Genomic DNA, 16,698 nt, shown 5'->3' with positions numbered 1-16,698 from the left:
AGTTCGAGGCCAGCCTGGTCTACAAAGTGAGTTCCAGGACAGCCAGGGCTATACAGAGAAACCCTGTCTCGAAAAACCAAAAAAAACAAAACAAAACAAAACAAAACAAAAAAAAAAAAACAAGAGCACAAACATCCTTATTCTTCATGCAGGAAGCTTCATGTCTGATGGATGTTCGAGAATTATAGAAATCTGGGGCAGGGTCGTACACCCTCAATCCCAGCCCTGGGGCAAAGGCAGGAAGATCTCTGAGTTCAAGGCCAGCCTGGCTACATAGTCAGAGACCTTGTCTCAAAAAAATGACAAACTCCTGCTTCTTTCAAGATGAAATCAAAGCCTTTATTAAACCTCCTTTGAATGGCCTGTACCCCAAGACCCGGAGCTGAGGAGGAGGAGGACTGAGCAGCCTCTTCTCCAGACAAGCCAGGTAGAGTCAGACCGCCCAGAAAGCCAGGCACAGCATCAGGCAGCACTGATGCCCCGCTCAGAGCCCTCAGACACAGGCCTCCCAAGTAGAGGAGGGCCTGAGTTTGTCCGTCCGGGCTGAGCCGAGTCGGGCTCCCCTTGCTGCCGCTCGCAGAGGGTGGTGTGCACGCTTCTCTTTCTCTTCTCTGGAGATAAGGGCAAGAGAGGGAGGAGGCAATCTTCAGTTGTGTGTGGGTTGGATTTAAGGCTTTGGCTCTGGTCGCTTGATGTACTAAAATACTTTCTGGGAATGCCATCTCCTGAGCTCCCCCTTGGAATAAAAGTATTTTCAAAAATGAAAACAGTGTGAACACAGACGAGGGGCAGCGTGGCTGTGGCGGGCGGGCCCAGCCTGTCACGTCAGGATGGTGTCGTCCACCTGCTCCACCGAGTCCGCCTGGCAGGCCAGCTTCCTCAGCGACCTCCGGCTGCATTCATTCAGAGCCTCCAGGCTGGCCACGTCCAGGATCTTGGAGAGTGACTGTGGAGAGAGGACCAGAGGCGACAGTCAGGGCCCAGCTTCAGGATGGAGGCCAGGCTGAGCCCGAGCACCACCAGGGTGGAATCTGGCAGCATTCGGGCTTGGGATGGATTAGACACAACTCAGAAAACGCCTTCCCTAAGCTAGAGGACACAGGCTGATAGGGAAGGACTGAGGGCATGGTGTGGGGCTCACATAGGGCGGCACCACCTGGGTTCCTGTCTTGTACTTCATCTGCTGCTCAAACAAGTCTGAAGAACAAAGGCTCGGTGCTCCAGGCACCCTAGTCTCCCACCTGGAGCAGCTCCTCGCCCCGCCTCATCTTGAGCAGGTTCACGATGGCCTGGTCGCTGTAGGCCCGCACAACAGTGTTCTTGTCCTTGGTGTTATCGAGAAGAGCCTTCAGGATGGGCTTGATGGTCTGCGGCTCCAGGGGGGGCCGGGGCTCCTTGTTTGCCCACCAGATCATCTTCTCGGCCACCAGCCTGATGTCACTGCATGGGTTCTGCAGACACTGGGAGAGAGGTGCAGAGGGAGCCATTTAGTCCATGGTCACATGAGCACCCCAATTTCCAGAGAGGCCGCTCTCCTCCACATGGACACTGCGCCCTGCTTCCTCCTTCAAAGTAACAGTGTGACAAGGTCCCTCCCTGGACAGGTGACAAGATGTCTTCCTTCCCTGTCTCATATGGTGTTGCTAGCCCCTTGGCTCACAGCTCCTGGCCCAAAAGAGGTTTCTGCTGCCTTGTGCAGGCCGCGCTCCTTTGTGCTCAGGCCTTGGCTGCTGCTGCTCACACTGCCTGGGATGCGCTCATCCCTGCATCCTCTCTCAGGTGGTTTCTCCTGGTTCCTCAACCCTACCTAATCCAGGCCTGTGTCCAGCAGCCTCAGGGAGCTCGCCTGCCTTCATTGTCTCCACTCTTTTTTTTTTTTTCCCGAGACAGGGTTTCTCTGTGTGGCCCTGGCTGTCCTGGAACTCACTCTGTAGACCAGGCTGGTATGAACTCAGAAATCCACCTGTCTCTGCTGTGACCGCTCACAGCATCCAGGTAACCAGACCCTTTCTGAACTCTCAGAGTGGGACGGGCATCGCCAGGGAACTCGTTACTCGGTGATGTCCACAGAGCAGCACAGGAGCTGCCTAGGAACAGGTCACAGAGGCACAGTTCTGAGCTTGCCTCTGAGCCCGTGCGCCACAATATCTGAGAAGGGGCTGTCAGAAGGGAGACCGTGCTGTCGTGTCCGACTGATTACCTGGTTCTCCCACCTGCTCCTTTCCCTTAACTCACTCTGTAGCCCAGGAGAGCCATAAACTCAAGTTCTCCTGCTTCTGCCTCCCAAGTGCTGGGATTACCTATACAACAGGCACACTGGCAAGTGCCTGGCCAGCTAAGCGAGCAAGACAGGGGAGGAGATTATCAGAGTTCAACTCAATCCCCAGGCATGGAGGCGTGCCCCTTCAATCCCAGCACCAGGAGGCAGAGGCAGGCCTCCTTGCGTCCGTAGACTGGACCAGCTAAGAGACGCTGGCCTGGGAAGCAGTGAGGTGCTCAGCTGGTAGAAGCAACCGCTGCGGAACCTGCCAGTCTGACTGGACCCTTAGGACACGCAGCAGGAGAGAACAACTTATGAGTGGCCCGACCACTCATCTCCTGCTTGCTTACTGCTACAAAACCAAACAAGTGTTTAAACCCATGAGTTCTGGTCCTGGGGCCTCATCACGAGTGGTCTCCACGCCGCTCCACCTCCCCACCAGCCTCTCACCCACACTCACCTTGATGAGAAGGCTGGAGAGCCTGGGGGGCAGCTGCCCACCTCCTGTCTCGATGTGATACTTCATGAGGAAGCCCATGCCCCGAATCCCACTCACGGCGATGGGGATCTGTGGAGAACAGCCAGAGCTCCCAGGACAGAGCCACGTCACTCCCGCCAAGGAGCAGCAGAACCAGGACGTGCAGGCCCCCACCGCCCACCCTATCCCCAATGGCCACACCCGCAGCGCTTACTGAGACACGTGCCACGCCCCAGCAACAAGGGTCGGAGAGAGGGCAGAGCTCCTCTAAGCCAAGCCTCCGTTTACAGGGTTAAACTGGGGCGTGAAGGCATCACTCATCAGCACCTAACAAGTTAGCCGCCACTGCAGGACCCGGAGCTGAGCACCCGGCTGGACACGCCCCTCCACACAGGAATGGCCGTGGGTGGGTTGGGGGGGACAGAACCGAGCCTTACCCTGTCTGCCACGGCGTTGCTGAGGATCATGTCCTGAACATCATTGCTGTATCTGCCTGCACACAGTCTGCTGGGAGCCACATTCACAGCCACGGACAGCGCCAAGCTCCGGCCGTGCCGAACCATCCAGTCAATGCCAGATACGTCAGCTGAACAGAGGCACACAGCTGGGTGAACTTGCACCCAGCACACTCACCCCCACCCTCCCAGCAGGGGCGCACCCCACACCGAGCCCAGGGTGCAGCTCTGCTCTAAGACCAGCAACAGTCAGGGCTACGGAGCACTGGAGAGCCAGTCTGTGGTAGCAGCTGGGTGCTAAAGGCAAGGGTAGTCTAGGGGCTCCGAGACCATTTAGGGAGGAGGGGGACACGTGTCCAGGCTTCTCCCCAGGCCTTGCAGCGACCTACCTAGTAGGCACTGCTGAAGGACAGTGTTGAGCTCTTCGTCAGTCAGAAAGGCACACAGTTCCCCAAGACACCCAGCTGTGGAGATCCGAGTGTTGTCCTGACAGGGCAGAGGGGAGTGACAGGGAGTGTGGCCAACATCACCAGCAACCCGGGAACTCTAGGCGCCCAAATTCCCAGCACCTGACCAGGATCTCCAATTCACTACAACTGCTACGTGCTGGGGAGTTAAAAACGACACACTGCACTGTGTGCGGATGGCAGCCACCGTCACAGCAGCAGCAGCAGTACCTCGAGCGTGTTACACAGCGCCTTGCTGCTCCAGACTGGATGCCGCCCGTTTAGCATCTCCATCACCACCCACAGTGCATCGGACACAAGAGCACAGACAGACAGACCCCCCNCCCCCACCCCGGGGGAAAAAAAAAAGGAGAGCCACATTCCCACACTGCCTACAAGACAGCCACAGTGATGGCGCTCAACTCTTCCTGCTTACAAGCCCCATGTCTAGTGACTAGCTGATCTCTCTGTTCTGTCAGTGCCTCTAGACAGTCAAGCTGAAGCCCCTGGAGTGGAGAGGAGTGTCGTCCTGCCGCTCACACACTTCTTATGGAGGGAGGGACAGTGCCAGGGTCAGCAGCCGTAATCGACCCTCGTAAAGAGCAAGTGCTCTTCCACTGAGCCACACCCACAGCGCCCTAGGGTGAGGGCTGTCAACACCAAGGCAGGAGCACAGAGGCCCCTTGCTTGCCCCATGGCCAGCTTAGAGAAGGGATCCTAAGGACATGCTGTTTTGTTTTGAGTCCCTCTTTGACCTTGTCCCTCCAAACCACATGGGCTAGCTAGTTTTGGTCAACTTGACACACACTAAAGTCTCCTGAGAGGACAGAACAGCAAGGAGAAAAATGCCTTTGTAAAACCCAGCTGTAGGGAATTTTCTGAATTAGTGATCTACAGGGATGGGTCTTGCCCATTGTGGGCAGGGCCATCCCTGGGCTGGTGGTCCTGAGTTCTCTAAGAAAGCAGTCTGAGCAAGCCATGGGGAGCAAGCCAGTAAGCATCACCCCTCCATGGCCTTTGCATCAGTGCCTGCCTCCAGGTTCCTGCCCTGTGTGAGTTCCTGTCCTGACTTCCTTCCATGATAGACTATGATGTGGAAGTCAAATAAACGCTCGCCTCCTCAGCTTGCTTTGGTCATGGTCTTCATAACAGCCATAGAAACCCTGACCAACCTACCAAACAAAGACAGACAAGAGGACTAGGAAGCTAAAGTCAGGCTGACTCTTGACTGCCATCTTCAAGCTGAGAATGGCTGTCCACAACGCGGGGGCTTTAAGCACCAAGCACACTGAGAAGTAGCTTGGACACCCTCTCCAGATGAACTATTTTAAGTTCTGCTGTGGAAAATGCAAGTTTGCCTAATACACACCTTTGCTGTACTCTGTGCATGGTCCTGTAAAAGCTCTAGAGAGAGACTGTGACCACGACAACAAGGCATACTGGCAACCAAGAGGGAGGCAGGGCTGTAGCCAAAGACTTAGGGGCTTCAGGCCACTAAGGACCTGAAGCAGGTCTAGAGGGCCAGGAGTGCAGCAATCCAGTACCTGTCATGGGTGTGCCGGGAATTTGATGCCACATGACGGCTTAGCTCGGACCTGCAGCACTAGCATCAGGAAGACTAAGGCAAGAAGATCACCGCTGGAGACAGCCTGGGCTACCCAGAAAACCTTGTGGCAAAAAACCCAAAGCTTGTCCAGTGGGCGAAATGCTTGCCATGCAAGCTTAAAGATCTGAGTTCAGACACCCGATTCCCTCATAAAAAGCCAGGTGTCTACAAGGGACTCACTGGCCAGTCAGTAGAGCCTAAAAGGGGGAACTCTAAGCTCAGCAAGAGACCCTGTCTCAAAAGAAAGTAAGGTAGAGATGCAATTAAGGAGAATTTACTGAGCCGGATTGTGGTGCACACCTTAATCCCAGCACTGTGGAGGCAGAGGCAGGAGAATCTCTGTGAGTTCAAACCTGGTCTACAAAGTGAGTTCTAAGAGAGCCAGGGCCACACAGAGAAACCCTGTCTCGTGCCCCTTTCCCCCTCCACATGAACCTCCCAAGGTGAACACTCCTGCACACACACACACACACACACTCCACACACGCACAAGGCTGCCACACCAGAGGGCTGTCTGTGGAAGGAAACGGAGACGTCTTCCTGCAGCCTTACTGCCCCCGAGTCCTGCCACAGAGTAAGGAGAGCAATGGGGGTGGAGCAAACACTTCCAGAGTTGGGAGGACCTACCAGACCAGGTACAATCAGGAGGCCCAGGCCTTTGCAACCTGGTGAAAGGGCAGCCACGGGCAACCTCACGCTCTACAGCAGCTGCTACAGAAGAAAAGGGCTCTGCACAGCTCCATCAGGAGACAGACAGGACAAGTGACTGACTCTGAAGAAACTGGGGAAGGCCTGGTGACCCAGCTGCTTCATTCCCCGGGGCCAGGGCTCAGTGGCCTTAAGACCTTGCTCAGTTTGAGACCCCAGCACAGTCAAAGGATAAAACCTGGACCCCAGAAATCAGCATCAGTAACACTTTCCAGCCTCACAGCCAGAGTGTCTAAGGGCAGGGCTGCCTCCACCCAGCCGACAGCTGATCCAGTCACCCACACACCGTGGGGAAAACCACCCAAGACGGGAAGCGGCGGAGTCCTCAGTGCAGCCACTGGCCGACAGCCGTACCTCATCATGGCCCAGCATGCTCAGCAGGAGTGAGACCAGGTTTTTCCGGATGGCAGCATCCACTTTGGAGCCCGCACCCTGAATCACAAACCTCAGGGCCTGCAACATGGTGTCCCTACGGAAGAAACGCACCACCTTAACCCCAGGCTCCTTGCCCCTGCTCAGGCGTGGCCTGTGGACATTGCCTCCGCCGCGGTGGCGTACCGTATGCCTGGGTCCTCCACCACGCGGATGCCGTTGAGCAGCTCTGTAAAGAGGGGGTCCACCTTGATGTGGATGGAAATGAGCTTCCCCAGGGCATCGGCCGCCTTCAGCCGGACGCCCCGATTGGAGTCCTGCAGGGCTTTGGTGAAGGTGGTCTGAAGCTGGGGCAGGAAGGGCTTCAGGGCAATCCCAACCTGTGGGAGAATCGTCACCCCCACAAGTCAAGACTGCGGTAGGTAGACATCAAGGTCATCGTATACTGACCTTGAACCTAAGACTCAAAACCACCATGAGCAGGCCAAGCTCACACACCAGGAACAGACAGCTCCAAATAGAGAAGACCCAAGCACACATGGGAAAACCTGTTTGGCTGCACACAACCTAACGCGGTAACTCTCGACCTTCCTAACGCTGCGACCCTCCCACAGTTTCTCATGTCACAGTGACCCCAACCATACAAGGTTTTTGTTCCTACTTCATAACTGTAATTTTGCTACTGTTACAAACAGTAACGTAAGTATTTGATATGCAGTCCCTGTGACCCCCGTCCCCCTCAGAGTCTCAGTCCCCAGGTTGAGAACCACTAATTTTCAGCATCTTTTGCCTCAGTGCAAGTGAGGAGGGAGTGGTCGGTCGCAGCAGCAGGCGCGGCCCTGGCTATACCAGGCTGCAGCTCATCTGCAAGGACAAGGAACTCAAGTTCCTCTGAAGGCACCCACAGCAGATCTCTAGAGTTAGGAGTCGCACGGGTGAGGGAGCAGGCTCACAGACTGCAAGGCTCTAAGGTCTGGTCACAGAGCTATGGCAGGACTTGGCACTGTGCCAGCTTCGTGTCTGTGGCCCAATCCCCTCTCTCTGCCTCCACAGCACATGGCATTTGGTCTCCTGCAAACAGATTTGTTCTCCAGGATCCAAATGGAACCCTAAAGTTCCTAACTCACTCGCCTTGCCCAGCAAGAGGCTGAGTGTCTCCAGCAGGGCCGCCTTCACAGTCCAGTTGAACCGGTCCCCAAGGATGCGAATCAGAGGGCCAGTGATGCTGACCACAGAGGGCCTCAGGGCATCAGCTGAGGTCAGGCGGATCACCAAGCCCAAGCCCTTGGCTGCTTCTTCCTTCTGCTCAGGACTGCCAGTGAGGACCCCTTCCCGCAGCACCGGAAGGATGGAGGTTACTCCCTGTCAGGAGAAGCAGAGTGGAGAGTCTCATCTCAAATACACCAGGCCAGCATACTTCCCAACAGCCATCCCCTCTCCAACTCCACAGAGTTCATGACGAGGCTGGCCAAGAGTCACTGCCAAGAGGGCGTGACCTGACTGGAGGGCAAAGGGCCCAACAAGCTGATGACAGGAGACTTGCACAGCTGCCACCTCTGTAGCACTCACTGGCTCTGGCTGAGACTGCATTATAGCTTAAACCAAGGGCACAGTGAGCCTGGTCCACAGGGGGCGGCCACAGAGCAGCACACTGTGAAGATGCCGCAGCTCCAGCACACGAGCAGGCCAGACACACTGGCAGCAGCTGCACCCCTGGAGCTGACGCCCCGCATCCTGGGCCCCAGGCTCCGCTCACCCTCTTTGGAAGGCAGAAGCCTGGCACATGCTCCCCTTTGCATTCGTTGCCTATGAAGCGGATTTCCTTGTGGAGTTCTTCGATCAGGGCCAGCTGGTTACCAGCGTCCAGCTTCTGTGAGGGTTGAGGAAAGCACCAGTGAGGCCCAGCCCTTCCTCCCTGACATGGGGCAAAGAAGGCAAGAAGGGCTGGCCACAAGTCACCAGTACTGAGGCCGCCGAGTAACGGCAGCAGTAGCTTCCCTCTGAGCCATGTTTACAAATACCTGCAATCTTAGGCCCCCACGGTGGCCCAAACCTGCCGTCCCACCACCGGATGCCTGGACCTAGGAGAACAGACCAGGCAACCGTGGGGCAGCTCTGGTCAGCAGCCCTCACCTTGGTGATGGCATTGAGAGCGTCCCAGCTCTCCTCCAGAACCACAGGGCTGGAGTCATTGAAGAGGCGGATCAAGCCCGAGACCAGGCTGCGAAGGTGGCTGCTGTAGTCGGCCTTGGAGCGGGAGCAGTACATGTTCAGGATGATGGCCGCTGCCTGCCTCATGCCCACTTCAGGGCTGCGTGTGGCTTCCAACAGATCCTCGATGATGATCCGGTGCCCAGTGTCATCCTCCACTGAGAGGATCACAGCCTGACAGTTGGCCATCTCCTGAAAACCACAGGGACATGTGTGCACTGAGCGTGGACTCAGTCTCCAAGTCGGCAAGGGCGGCTGCAAGAGCCAGCGAAAGGCTAGAGGAGCAACCGTGGTACCCGTACCAGCTGCTCTTCTGGAGTCCCAAGCTTCTCCTTCAGTGCTAACATGACAGCTGGGAGGATCACGCCAAGGTGACGGGTCAGAGCATCGCCAGCCACAGAGGACAGGAAAGCCAGCACCCGGGTATTGACGGGTGGCGTTGTCAGCTGGGGGAATAAAGAGAGTATCAGCCTGATGACAATTAACCTCAGCGCCAGGCCCAGACTGGGGTCTAGGAGAAATGACCGAGGGAGCCCACTCCCCTGCTGACTCCCCCCACCCTGTCTAAGGGAGCCCACTCCCTGGCTCAGATCCAAGGGCCTGCTCCAACACATCTTGAAAGCCAAAGGAGCACTGAACTCCCTGCATTCGCCTTGCCAGACCCAACAATGTACATGCACAGGAGGCCCTGGAATGGGGCGTGTGTACTGTGAGTGGAGATGTACCTTGGGCACCAGATAGGGCAGCACCACACGGCTCTTAACGGCCATAACCTGCTTCAGACCATCCAGGGCAAATTCCGACACCTCCTCATCGTCCTGCAGAGGAGCACGGGGAGGACTGAGGATGACTCCGACTGCATCCCTGCTGTGGATGCCCTCCTTGTCTCCCACATTTACTTACTGTTCAACTCCTGCTGCCTTGTCATCTCCTCCCCACCCCCAACCCCCTGTGCTTCACTGTCACAGACAGTAAAGGCCACACTGGTAGGTGTGTGGGAGACCCACTCACCAGCTGCTTCAGTAGGAACGGGAGAATGTCCTCCAAAGCCTGGTGGCCAATGGTGGAGTGCAGCTGCTCAAAGGTCTTGGCCGCCGCCTCCCGGACCTCCTCCAGGGGATCACACAGCGCCTTCCTTGCCGTGGGCACAAGGGACTCCGAGAAGAAGAGCACCTAAACACGGCAGGCAGAGTGAGACCCATGGGGATGCGGTGAGGGCTCCTGCTGAGCGAGCTAGAAGGATGGTTCTGTTCGCTCTGACCGTGAAAACGGAAGTGCAAAAAGGCAGAGAACACCTGCGCACCCCAGGAGCCCCTCACCTGGACTCAGTAAGGCAAACTCACTAATCACCAAGTCCCAGACTCCACAGAGCACAGCAGGAGCCCCAGGAGCTGCCCTCCAGCTCCGAGTCTTTTGCTCCATTCTCTTGGAAAGACAAGTCCCTCGGTCTGAACTATAAACCTCCACTTAGTGCTTCCTCCACTAAAAAATCTTTAGTCTCCAATAGGACGGGTGAGGGCTCTGTGCCTGGGAAACACATGCCTCCTGCCTCTGCCACCCTCTCCCACTGAGGCTGCACACCCCTGGAATCTAACACACTAAGGGACACAATGGGGAGTCATCTCCAGTTTCCTAAGGCCTCTTGCCTGAGGTTTTAGCAGAGAAGGAGACACACAGTGTCTGCACACAGTGGGTAACATACTGCCGGTGACTGCACCTCCAGAGTGAGGCCGAGCCCTCCCTCCCCTGAGCAAGCGAGCAAGCCATCAGCCCCACGGCTGACAGGCCCTGTGAGGGACTCACAGCGTCCCGGCTGGTAGACTTCATGATCTCGCTGAGCCCGATGCACACGCCCTGCCTCTCGTCGCTCTTCTGCGACCTTAGTCCTTCTTCCAGGATGGGGATGATCTCAGGAAGGATCTTCTCCCCGAGCTTCCGGACAAGGTCGCCCAGCGTCCTCGCTGCGATCTGTCAGCAGAGAGGGAGGGAGGGAGGGAGGGAGGTGGCAGCTCGACTGGTCTCTGCACACCCAGGCCTCACCTGAGCTGCCACCTTCTCAGGTGACACTGAAATCATAGTGAAAAGAAAGCTACCATTGCCACTGCGCACAGTGTGTGGGGGCTAGAGCAGGAGGGCTGATTGCCATGAGTTCAAGGCCAGCCTGTGACAGGTCCTGTCTAAACCAAACCAAAGCGAACAAAACAAAATAGGCTGAAAGGTGGCTCAGTGCAGAGAGCCCTGACTCACTTCTCTTGTTTGGCGCCCAGCTCCAGGGGACCCAACATGCTCCCCTGACTTCTGTGGGCACCTATACTCACGTGCACGTACTCACACACAGACATTACCACTTACACATGATTTAAAAACAAAACCACAGCCCTATCTTTAAGGCAGTGTGGTAGAGAGCAGGCACGGTGGCCCAGCACTGGGAACCATGCTGAGGGAGGAGGACCACGAGTTAGAGGTTAGCCCACACAATCCTCGTCCCCAAAATAAGTCATAAATGCTTACATAGACAAGAAAGACTAGGTCAGCTTCACGCATGAACATGAAGCTCGTCAGTGGGGAGGAGAGGCAGCCCCTGCCCGGCTCACTGACACTTACCACTGCTCTCCCTCAAAAGAACTCATTTGTAACAAATGACTTAAGGAGAGCCATTGATTTTGTCTCTGAGCCTTTATACCAATTCTTCTTTAAAGCTAAATACACAATATGCTTACCAAGGCCAGGAACCGGAAGTGGAATGAAGGGGACAGGCCGAGGTGAATTATCAGTCCAGCCTGGGCATGTCCTGTGCACCACTGACCCTGCCTCTCTCCACCCAGCACGCCAGCTCACTTCACGCAGCGCGGCTCCTCCCTAATGGATTCCTCTGGCTATGGTGGCCTGGCCCTGGCTCTCCCTAAGCTATGTCCTGCTCCTCATGGGGCCATGCATCTAAGGCAGATCCAGCTGGAACAGCTGTTTTTGCCTTCCCACCGCCCCGGCTGGTCCGTGCTCACTAACTGTGCATCTTCAAACACACTTCACGGAAGCACCTGCGCTCTCGATGGGCCATGGGCCTTACTGCAGGTGTAAGTGTGAGCTGCACTTGCCACAGGCACATCTGACACGTGCCTGTGACTATCACATCGGTATGCATCTCATTAACAATAAGGAGGGAGGTTGCGTTCCTTTGCCACTGTGCCCAGGAGAGGTGGCACAGTGAGACTTTGCTGAATGACTGAATAACTGTTGACTGTTCCCGTTACATAGGGGATGCCCGTGTCCCCTCCAGCTCGGCAGACCCAGCTCCCCAAGCTCTGGGAGGACGGACGACCTTAGGGCTGGGATCTTGCCAGGCCCAACAAACTCACCGTTCTCTTATCTGCACACGTGCTAGCCAGGAAACCCAGCAGGAGGCCAAAGAGAGTGGGCAGGATCTCTCGCAGGGTGCGGGGAGTGTTGGAGACGACAATCTTCCACACGTGCAGTGACGCCTGCCTCACCACCAGCTGGGTGTCTGAGCGGCCCATGTAGAGTCCTGCCAGGACCCGGTTCCGCCGGTCAACCCCCAGGGCAGTGATGATTGCCTGGAACCCACACAGGGAGACAGAGAGAGAACACAGAGTGAGGCCTCCAGAGCTCAGCGTCAGGGCTTGCGCTCCACAGCCACGGGTGGGAAGCCATGGCCAGGCCCTCACCTTGTTAGACTGAGCAGTTCCGAAGTTATCATCCTCAGACGCTGTTTCCGTGGTCATCTTCCCAGTGACCCCAGAGATGTGGAACAGGAGGTCCCCAAGGAGTTGAACAGAGCTGAACCTGAGGCCAAGGGCAGAGTCACACAGCCTCAGGGACAGTGACAGGATATGGTCCAGTGCTCCACAGAAGTAAGGGAGACTGCAGGGAAGCCTACCCAAAACACCCATGCTGGCTATCCTGAGACAAGCTTCATGTGGCCACAGAACCTTATGCATCTTCTTCCTCCTCCTCCTCCTCTTTTTTTTTTTTTTTTTTTTGGTAAGACAAGGTTTCTCTGTGTAGCCCTGGCTGTCCTAGAACCCACTCTGTAGACCAGACTGGCCTCAAACTCACAGAGATCCACCCACCTTTACTTCCTGAGTGCTAGGATTAAAGGTCTGCACACGTATGTCTGGTGCCTTGGGCATTTTCTACTAGTGAGCATGTTAGCTCAGTTGTGAGAAAAAGGGCTGGGTGCACTTGCCCAACATGCACAACAGCTTGAGTTCAACTGCCTGTACACCACACACATACACACATACACACACATGCGCGCGCGCACACACACACAGGGGACGGAACCATGTCTACTACAGGAAACAAGGATGATAAAATGGCCGAGAGGCGACAGTGTGGAGAGAGCTGAGGGCCCTCAGCAACAGGAATTCCTCAATGTGGGTTTCCAGGAGTCTGAGGGGAGCACGGGTCCTCTGGATCCCACCTCTCACCGTATTCTCCAGAGGTCATCAAAGAGGCCTTGCTCTAGCTGTGGCAGCAGCAGGGCAATAGCTGTCTCAGCGTACATCGAGATGACCCGCTGGCCGGCACGCAGGGCGGTGTCACGAACGAACTCGTTCTCATCAGCCAGAGCCTAGACACGCAGAGAGAGGGCGGTCAGCCCAGGCTGACTCTGTGGGGATGCCTGGCAGCTGGCCCCAAGCTAGCTCGGGAGGATAGCAGCATCCTCCCTCTCCCTCCCTCCTCGGCACTGTCACTGGTACCTACCTTGAGGATACAAGGGATGATGGGCCCCACATAAGGGGTAAACTTGTCCCCAAAGGTGATGGGCAGGTAGTTGAACATCATGATGTAGCCGTCTCGGACGTGGGGTGCGATGTCCACTTTGCTGGCTGTGGCCACGATCTCTGGCATCAGTTTTTCCAACTTCTCCACTCCTAAGCCGGCCATTACCTCAGCCAACCCTGAAGGGCAAGGATAGTATCAGCCATGGGACCCGAAAGCTCCTCAGGGGCTCCCTGTTTGGCCTCTGGGCTTGTTCTGGTCTCACCTTGAGCAGCGCCTGAGCGATCCACGGAGCTCTGCTCATAAGTCAGAGTCTCCATCAGCCACGGCAGCAAATCTTCAAAGCACGACTCCCCCATGCCCTTCACCATGGCCCCAAGAGCCTTTGCAGACACGGTGCGCACCTGTCATATACGCAAGGACAGATAGGGAGAGGAGACGCAGCTCAGTGAGGAGCAGAGAAGCAGGTAAGAGCCCCTGGCCTTGGCCTTCTCCTCTTCGCCTGAGAGACAGACACGTGACTTGGGGGTACTTTCCAGACACTGGGCCATGCCCACACTCACCTCAGGGACAGGGTCCAAGAGTGAAGCTTTCAGGCCAGGTGTCACACTGGGCAGGTAAGGAGCCAAGTCCTGTAACAACACAAGGCGTTGACTCAGACAGATCTGACCCTGTTACATAGACAAACTTGGGAGTCAGAACACCAACATAAAGAGAGAGGGAGGGAGGGAGGGAGGGAGGGCTACTTACTGCAATAGCTTTTTTTAAAGACAGGGTCTCACTATGTAGCTCTGGCTGGCCTAGAAATCACTCTGTAGACCAGGCTGGCCTTGAACTCAGAGTGCTGAGATTAAAGACACGTGCCTCTGTGTCCAGCTTGCAATAGCTCTTAAAATAGGAAAAAACAAAAGCAGCCCCACCCTGGGATAATGTATAACAAATACGTAAATCATGGCACACAAACTTGTCCAGACATTATATACTACAAAGTATCGCTTTGGGGGGACTTACTATAACTTAATCTCTCTCCCTGTCTCTCTTGAGACAGGGTCCTGCTATGTAGCCCTGGCTGGCCTAGAACTTGTCGTGTAGATCAGGCTAGTCTTGAGCTCGTGGCAACCCCATGCTTCTGCCTCCTGAGTGCTAAGTGGAAAAGCACGCATATGCCACCATGCCTGGCCCGTGATGTGAGAACATCAATCGTTAGCTGCTCCGATTTGGAGGAGCCCTGGAGCATTCTGTTGTTACTTTTCTGATATTCTTCCTGGGACAGTCTTCCATGAAATGCTTACCAGTCTCAACAACAACAACAACAGAACAAGGTGGCCAGGCAGTGGCAGGGCCTGGCTTTAACTTCAGTCCCAGAACTCGGGAGGCAGAGGCAGAGGCAGAGGCAGGCAGACCTCTGAATTCAAGGCCAGGCTGGTCTACAGAGTGAGTTCCAGGGAAGCCAGGCAATCTAGAGAACCCCAGTGTTGAAAAGTAATAACAGTATTTTATGTGTATTAATGCCCCTGCCATGGACACCTGCGTACAATGGGAGACAGCATCCAGCTCCCTGGAACTGAGGTTGGTTGTTTGTGAACTTCCCTATGGGTGCTAGAAGTCAAACCTGGGTCAGGGCTCTTAAGTACAACAGCGGGTCTCAACCTTCCTAGTGCTGCTTCAACTGTTCCTCATGCTGTGGTGACCCCAACCATAAAATCAACTTCACTGCTACTTCATAACTGTAATTTCACTGCTATCACAAACCACAATGTAAACACCTGACATGCGACCCCTGTGAAAGGGTCATCCACGCCCCGCCCCGCCCCGCCCCGCCCCGCCCCCACTGCAGTCTTGACCCACAGGTTAAAACCCACTGTGCTAAAGCCATTTCTCTAGCCCCTGGGATTTTGTAATCCTCCTGCCTCAGTTCCTGAGTGCTGATATTACAGGCACACATCACATATATAGTTTCAAGGGCTTTTTTTCCTTTTCCTTTTTAATCTTTTTTCCTCTTGCTTTCTCCCTTTCTTTTCCTTCTATTTTTTTTTAATTCACTCTGCATCCAGATCTCTTTTTTTTTAATGTATTTATATATGTAGTCTTATAAATGTAGGAGTGGGCTGGAGAGATGGCTCAGAGGTTAAGAGCACTGACTGCTCTCGCATAGGTTCTGAGTTCAATTCCCAGCAACCACATGGTGGCTCACAACCATCTGTAATGGGGTCTGATGCACACTCTACTGGTGTGTGTCTGAAGACAGCTACAGTGTACTCATACAAATAAATACATAAATAATATTTTAATAAAATAAATAAACGTAGGATTGCTCTGTCTGCATGTATACCTGCACACCAGAGGAGGGCATTGGCTCACACTATGGAAGGTTGTGAGCTGGGAATTGAACTCGGGACCTCTGAGGGGGAGCCAGTACTCTTAACCACTGAGCCAACTCACCAGGCCAAGTTTGAAGTTTTTTAATTTTTTCTTTTTTGTTTTTTTGGTTTTTTTCGATACAGGCTTTCTCTGTACAGCCCTGGCTGTCCTGGAACTCACTTTGTAGACCAGACTGGCTTCGAACTCAGAAATCTGCCTGCCTCTGCCTCCCAAGTGCTGGGATTAAAGGTGTGCGCCACCATGCCCGGCTGTTTTTTAATTTCTTAAATTGTCTGAAGTAGAAATAACTGCACTTTGCCTTCTCTTGACTTTCACGGCAGAGCTGTGGTGGATGGGGACATCACCCACACAGACTCCTGACAGAAGCACATGCTCCCAGTCAGAGACACTCCTGTGAGAGAAAACTGCAGCCGCTGGATGCACACTCGTGAGGTCGCAGGGTTGACAGAACTCCACCCAAGATTCAGTTAGCCCTTCAACCACTGCATTCTGGGAGATGCCCAGACTGTCAGCTCCCACCCTAAAGGTCCCAGGATTCCCTGTGAAGCTCAGTGGCGACGATGCCTGTATCCATCCCCGTCTGCTGCAAGCCGGGCAGGCAACTACCTTCTGGTCTGTCAGGGAGTACATGTTGCCAATAATCTGCGCTGCCATCTTGCGTGTGTCTGTGGAGCGGTCCTGGAAGGCTCGCTGGACAATGGGCATGATGAGCGCCAGGGACGGGGCGTCAATGAAGTGAACAAACTTGGTGTCCAGCAGGGTCTGCAGGCACTTCTGGGTCTTTCGTGATGGGTCCGTCAGGGCATCCAGCAGAACCGGGGCAATGGCTGCATGTCATAGGAAGATAGACGCTGGTTTGTACAAGTCTAGGAAGTGGCAGGGCCATAGGAGGTCCCTCGGCTGGGAGGCCAGCCTGCCCAGGAGAGCAATCCCTGCGCCACAAGCAGCAAGGGTGGCAGCTAGCACTCTCTGCACTGAGAACGGGCTAGTTTCAACAGGATGACCTGTAGCCAGTGCCAAGTTTCCTGGGTATTAGG

At 55.1% G+C, this 16,698-nt stretch overlaps 1 protein-coding gene across 1 annotated transcript in view; it reads right to left on the bottom strand.

Moving 5' to 3' along the window:
• Window positions 1-314: 314 nt before the first annotated feature.
• The window catches only part of Gcn1 (GCN1 activator of EIF2AK4), a 58,511-nt gene continuing 42,127 nt past the window's right edge, over window positions 315-16,698 (bottom strand). The window contains exons 38-58 of the mRNA XM_021163616.2: window positions 16,268-16,488; window positions 13,843-13,911; window positions 13,545-13,683; window positions 13,262-13,458; window positions 12,985-13,127; window positions 12,220-12,337; window positions 11,893-12,108; window positions 10,340-10,504; window positions 9,548-9,709; window positions 9,262-9,354; window positions 8,839-8,982; window positions 8,459-8,728; window positions 8,082-8,195; window positions 7,457-7,687; window positions 6,512-6,705; window positions 6,308-6,422; window positions 3,583-3,679; window positions 3,176-3,324; window positions 2,721-2,828; window positions 1,242-1,460; window positions 315-946 (exon numbers count right to left, since the gene is read on the bottom strand). Coding sequence (XP_021019275.1) covers window positions 821-946; window positions 1,242-1,460; window positions 2,721-2,828; window positions 3,176-3,324; window positions 3,583-3,679; window positions 6,308-6,422; window positions 6,512-6,705; window positions 7,457-7,687; window positions 8,082-8,195; window positions 8,459-8,728; window positions 8,839-8,982; window positions 9,262-9,354; window positions 9,548-9,709; window positions 10,340-10,504; window positions 11,893-12,108; window positions 12,220-12,337; window positions 12,985-13,127; window positions 13,262-13,458; window positions 13,545-13,683; window positions 13,843-13,911; window positions 16,268-16,488 — 3,290 coding nt within the window. The 3' untranslated portion in view covers window positions 315-820. The remainder of the gene's footprint in view (window positions 947-1,241; window positions 1,461-2,720; window positions 2,829-3,175; window positions 3,325-3,582; window positions 3,680-6,307; window positions 6,423-6,511; window positions 6,706-7,456; window positions 7,688-8,081; window positions 8,196-8,458; window positions 8,729-8,838; window positions 8,983-9,261; window positions 9,355-9,547; window positions 9,710-10,339; window positions 10,505-11,892; window positions 12,109-12,219; window positions 12,338-12,984; window positions 13,128-13,261; window positions 13,459-13,544; window positions 13,684-13,842; window positions 13,912-16,267; window positions 16,489-16,698) is intronic.

The sequence above is a fragment of the Mus caroli genome, chromosome 5 (genome assembly GCF_900094665.2).
Source record: "Mus caroli chromosome 5, CAROLI_EIJ_v1.1, whole genome shotgun sequence".
Lineage (NCBI taxonomy): Eukaryota > Metazoa > Chordata > Mammalia > Rodentia > Muridae > Mus > Mus caroli.
This window is presented reverse-complemented; position numbering and strand designations above follow the sequence as displayed.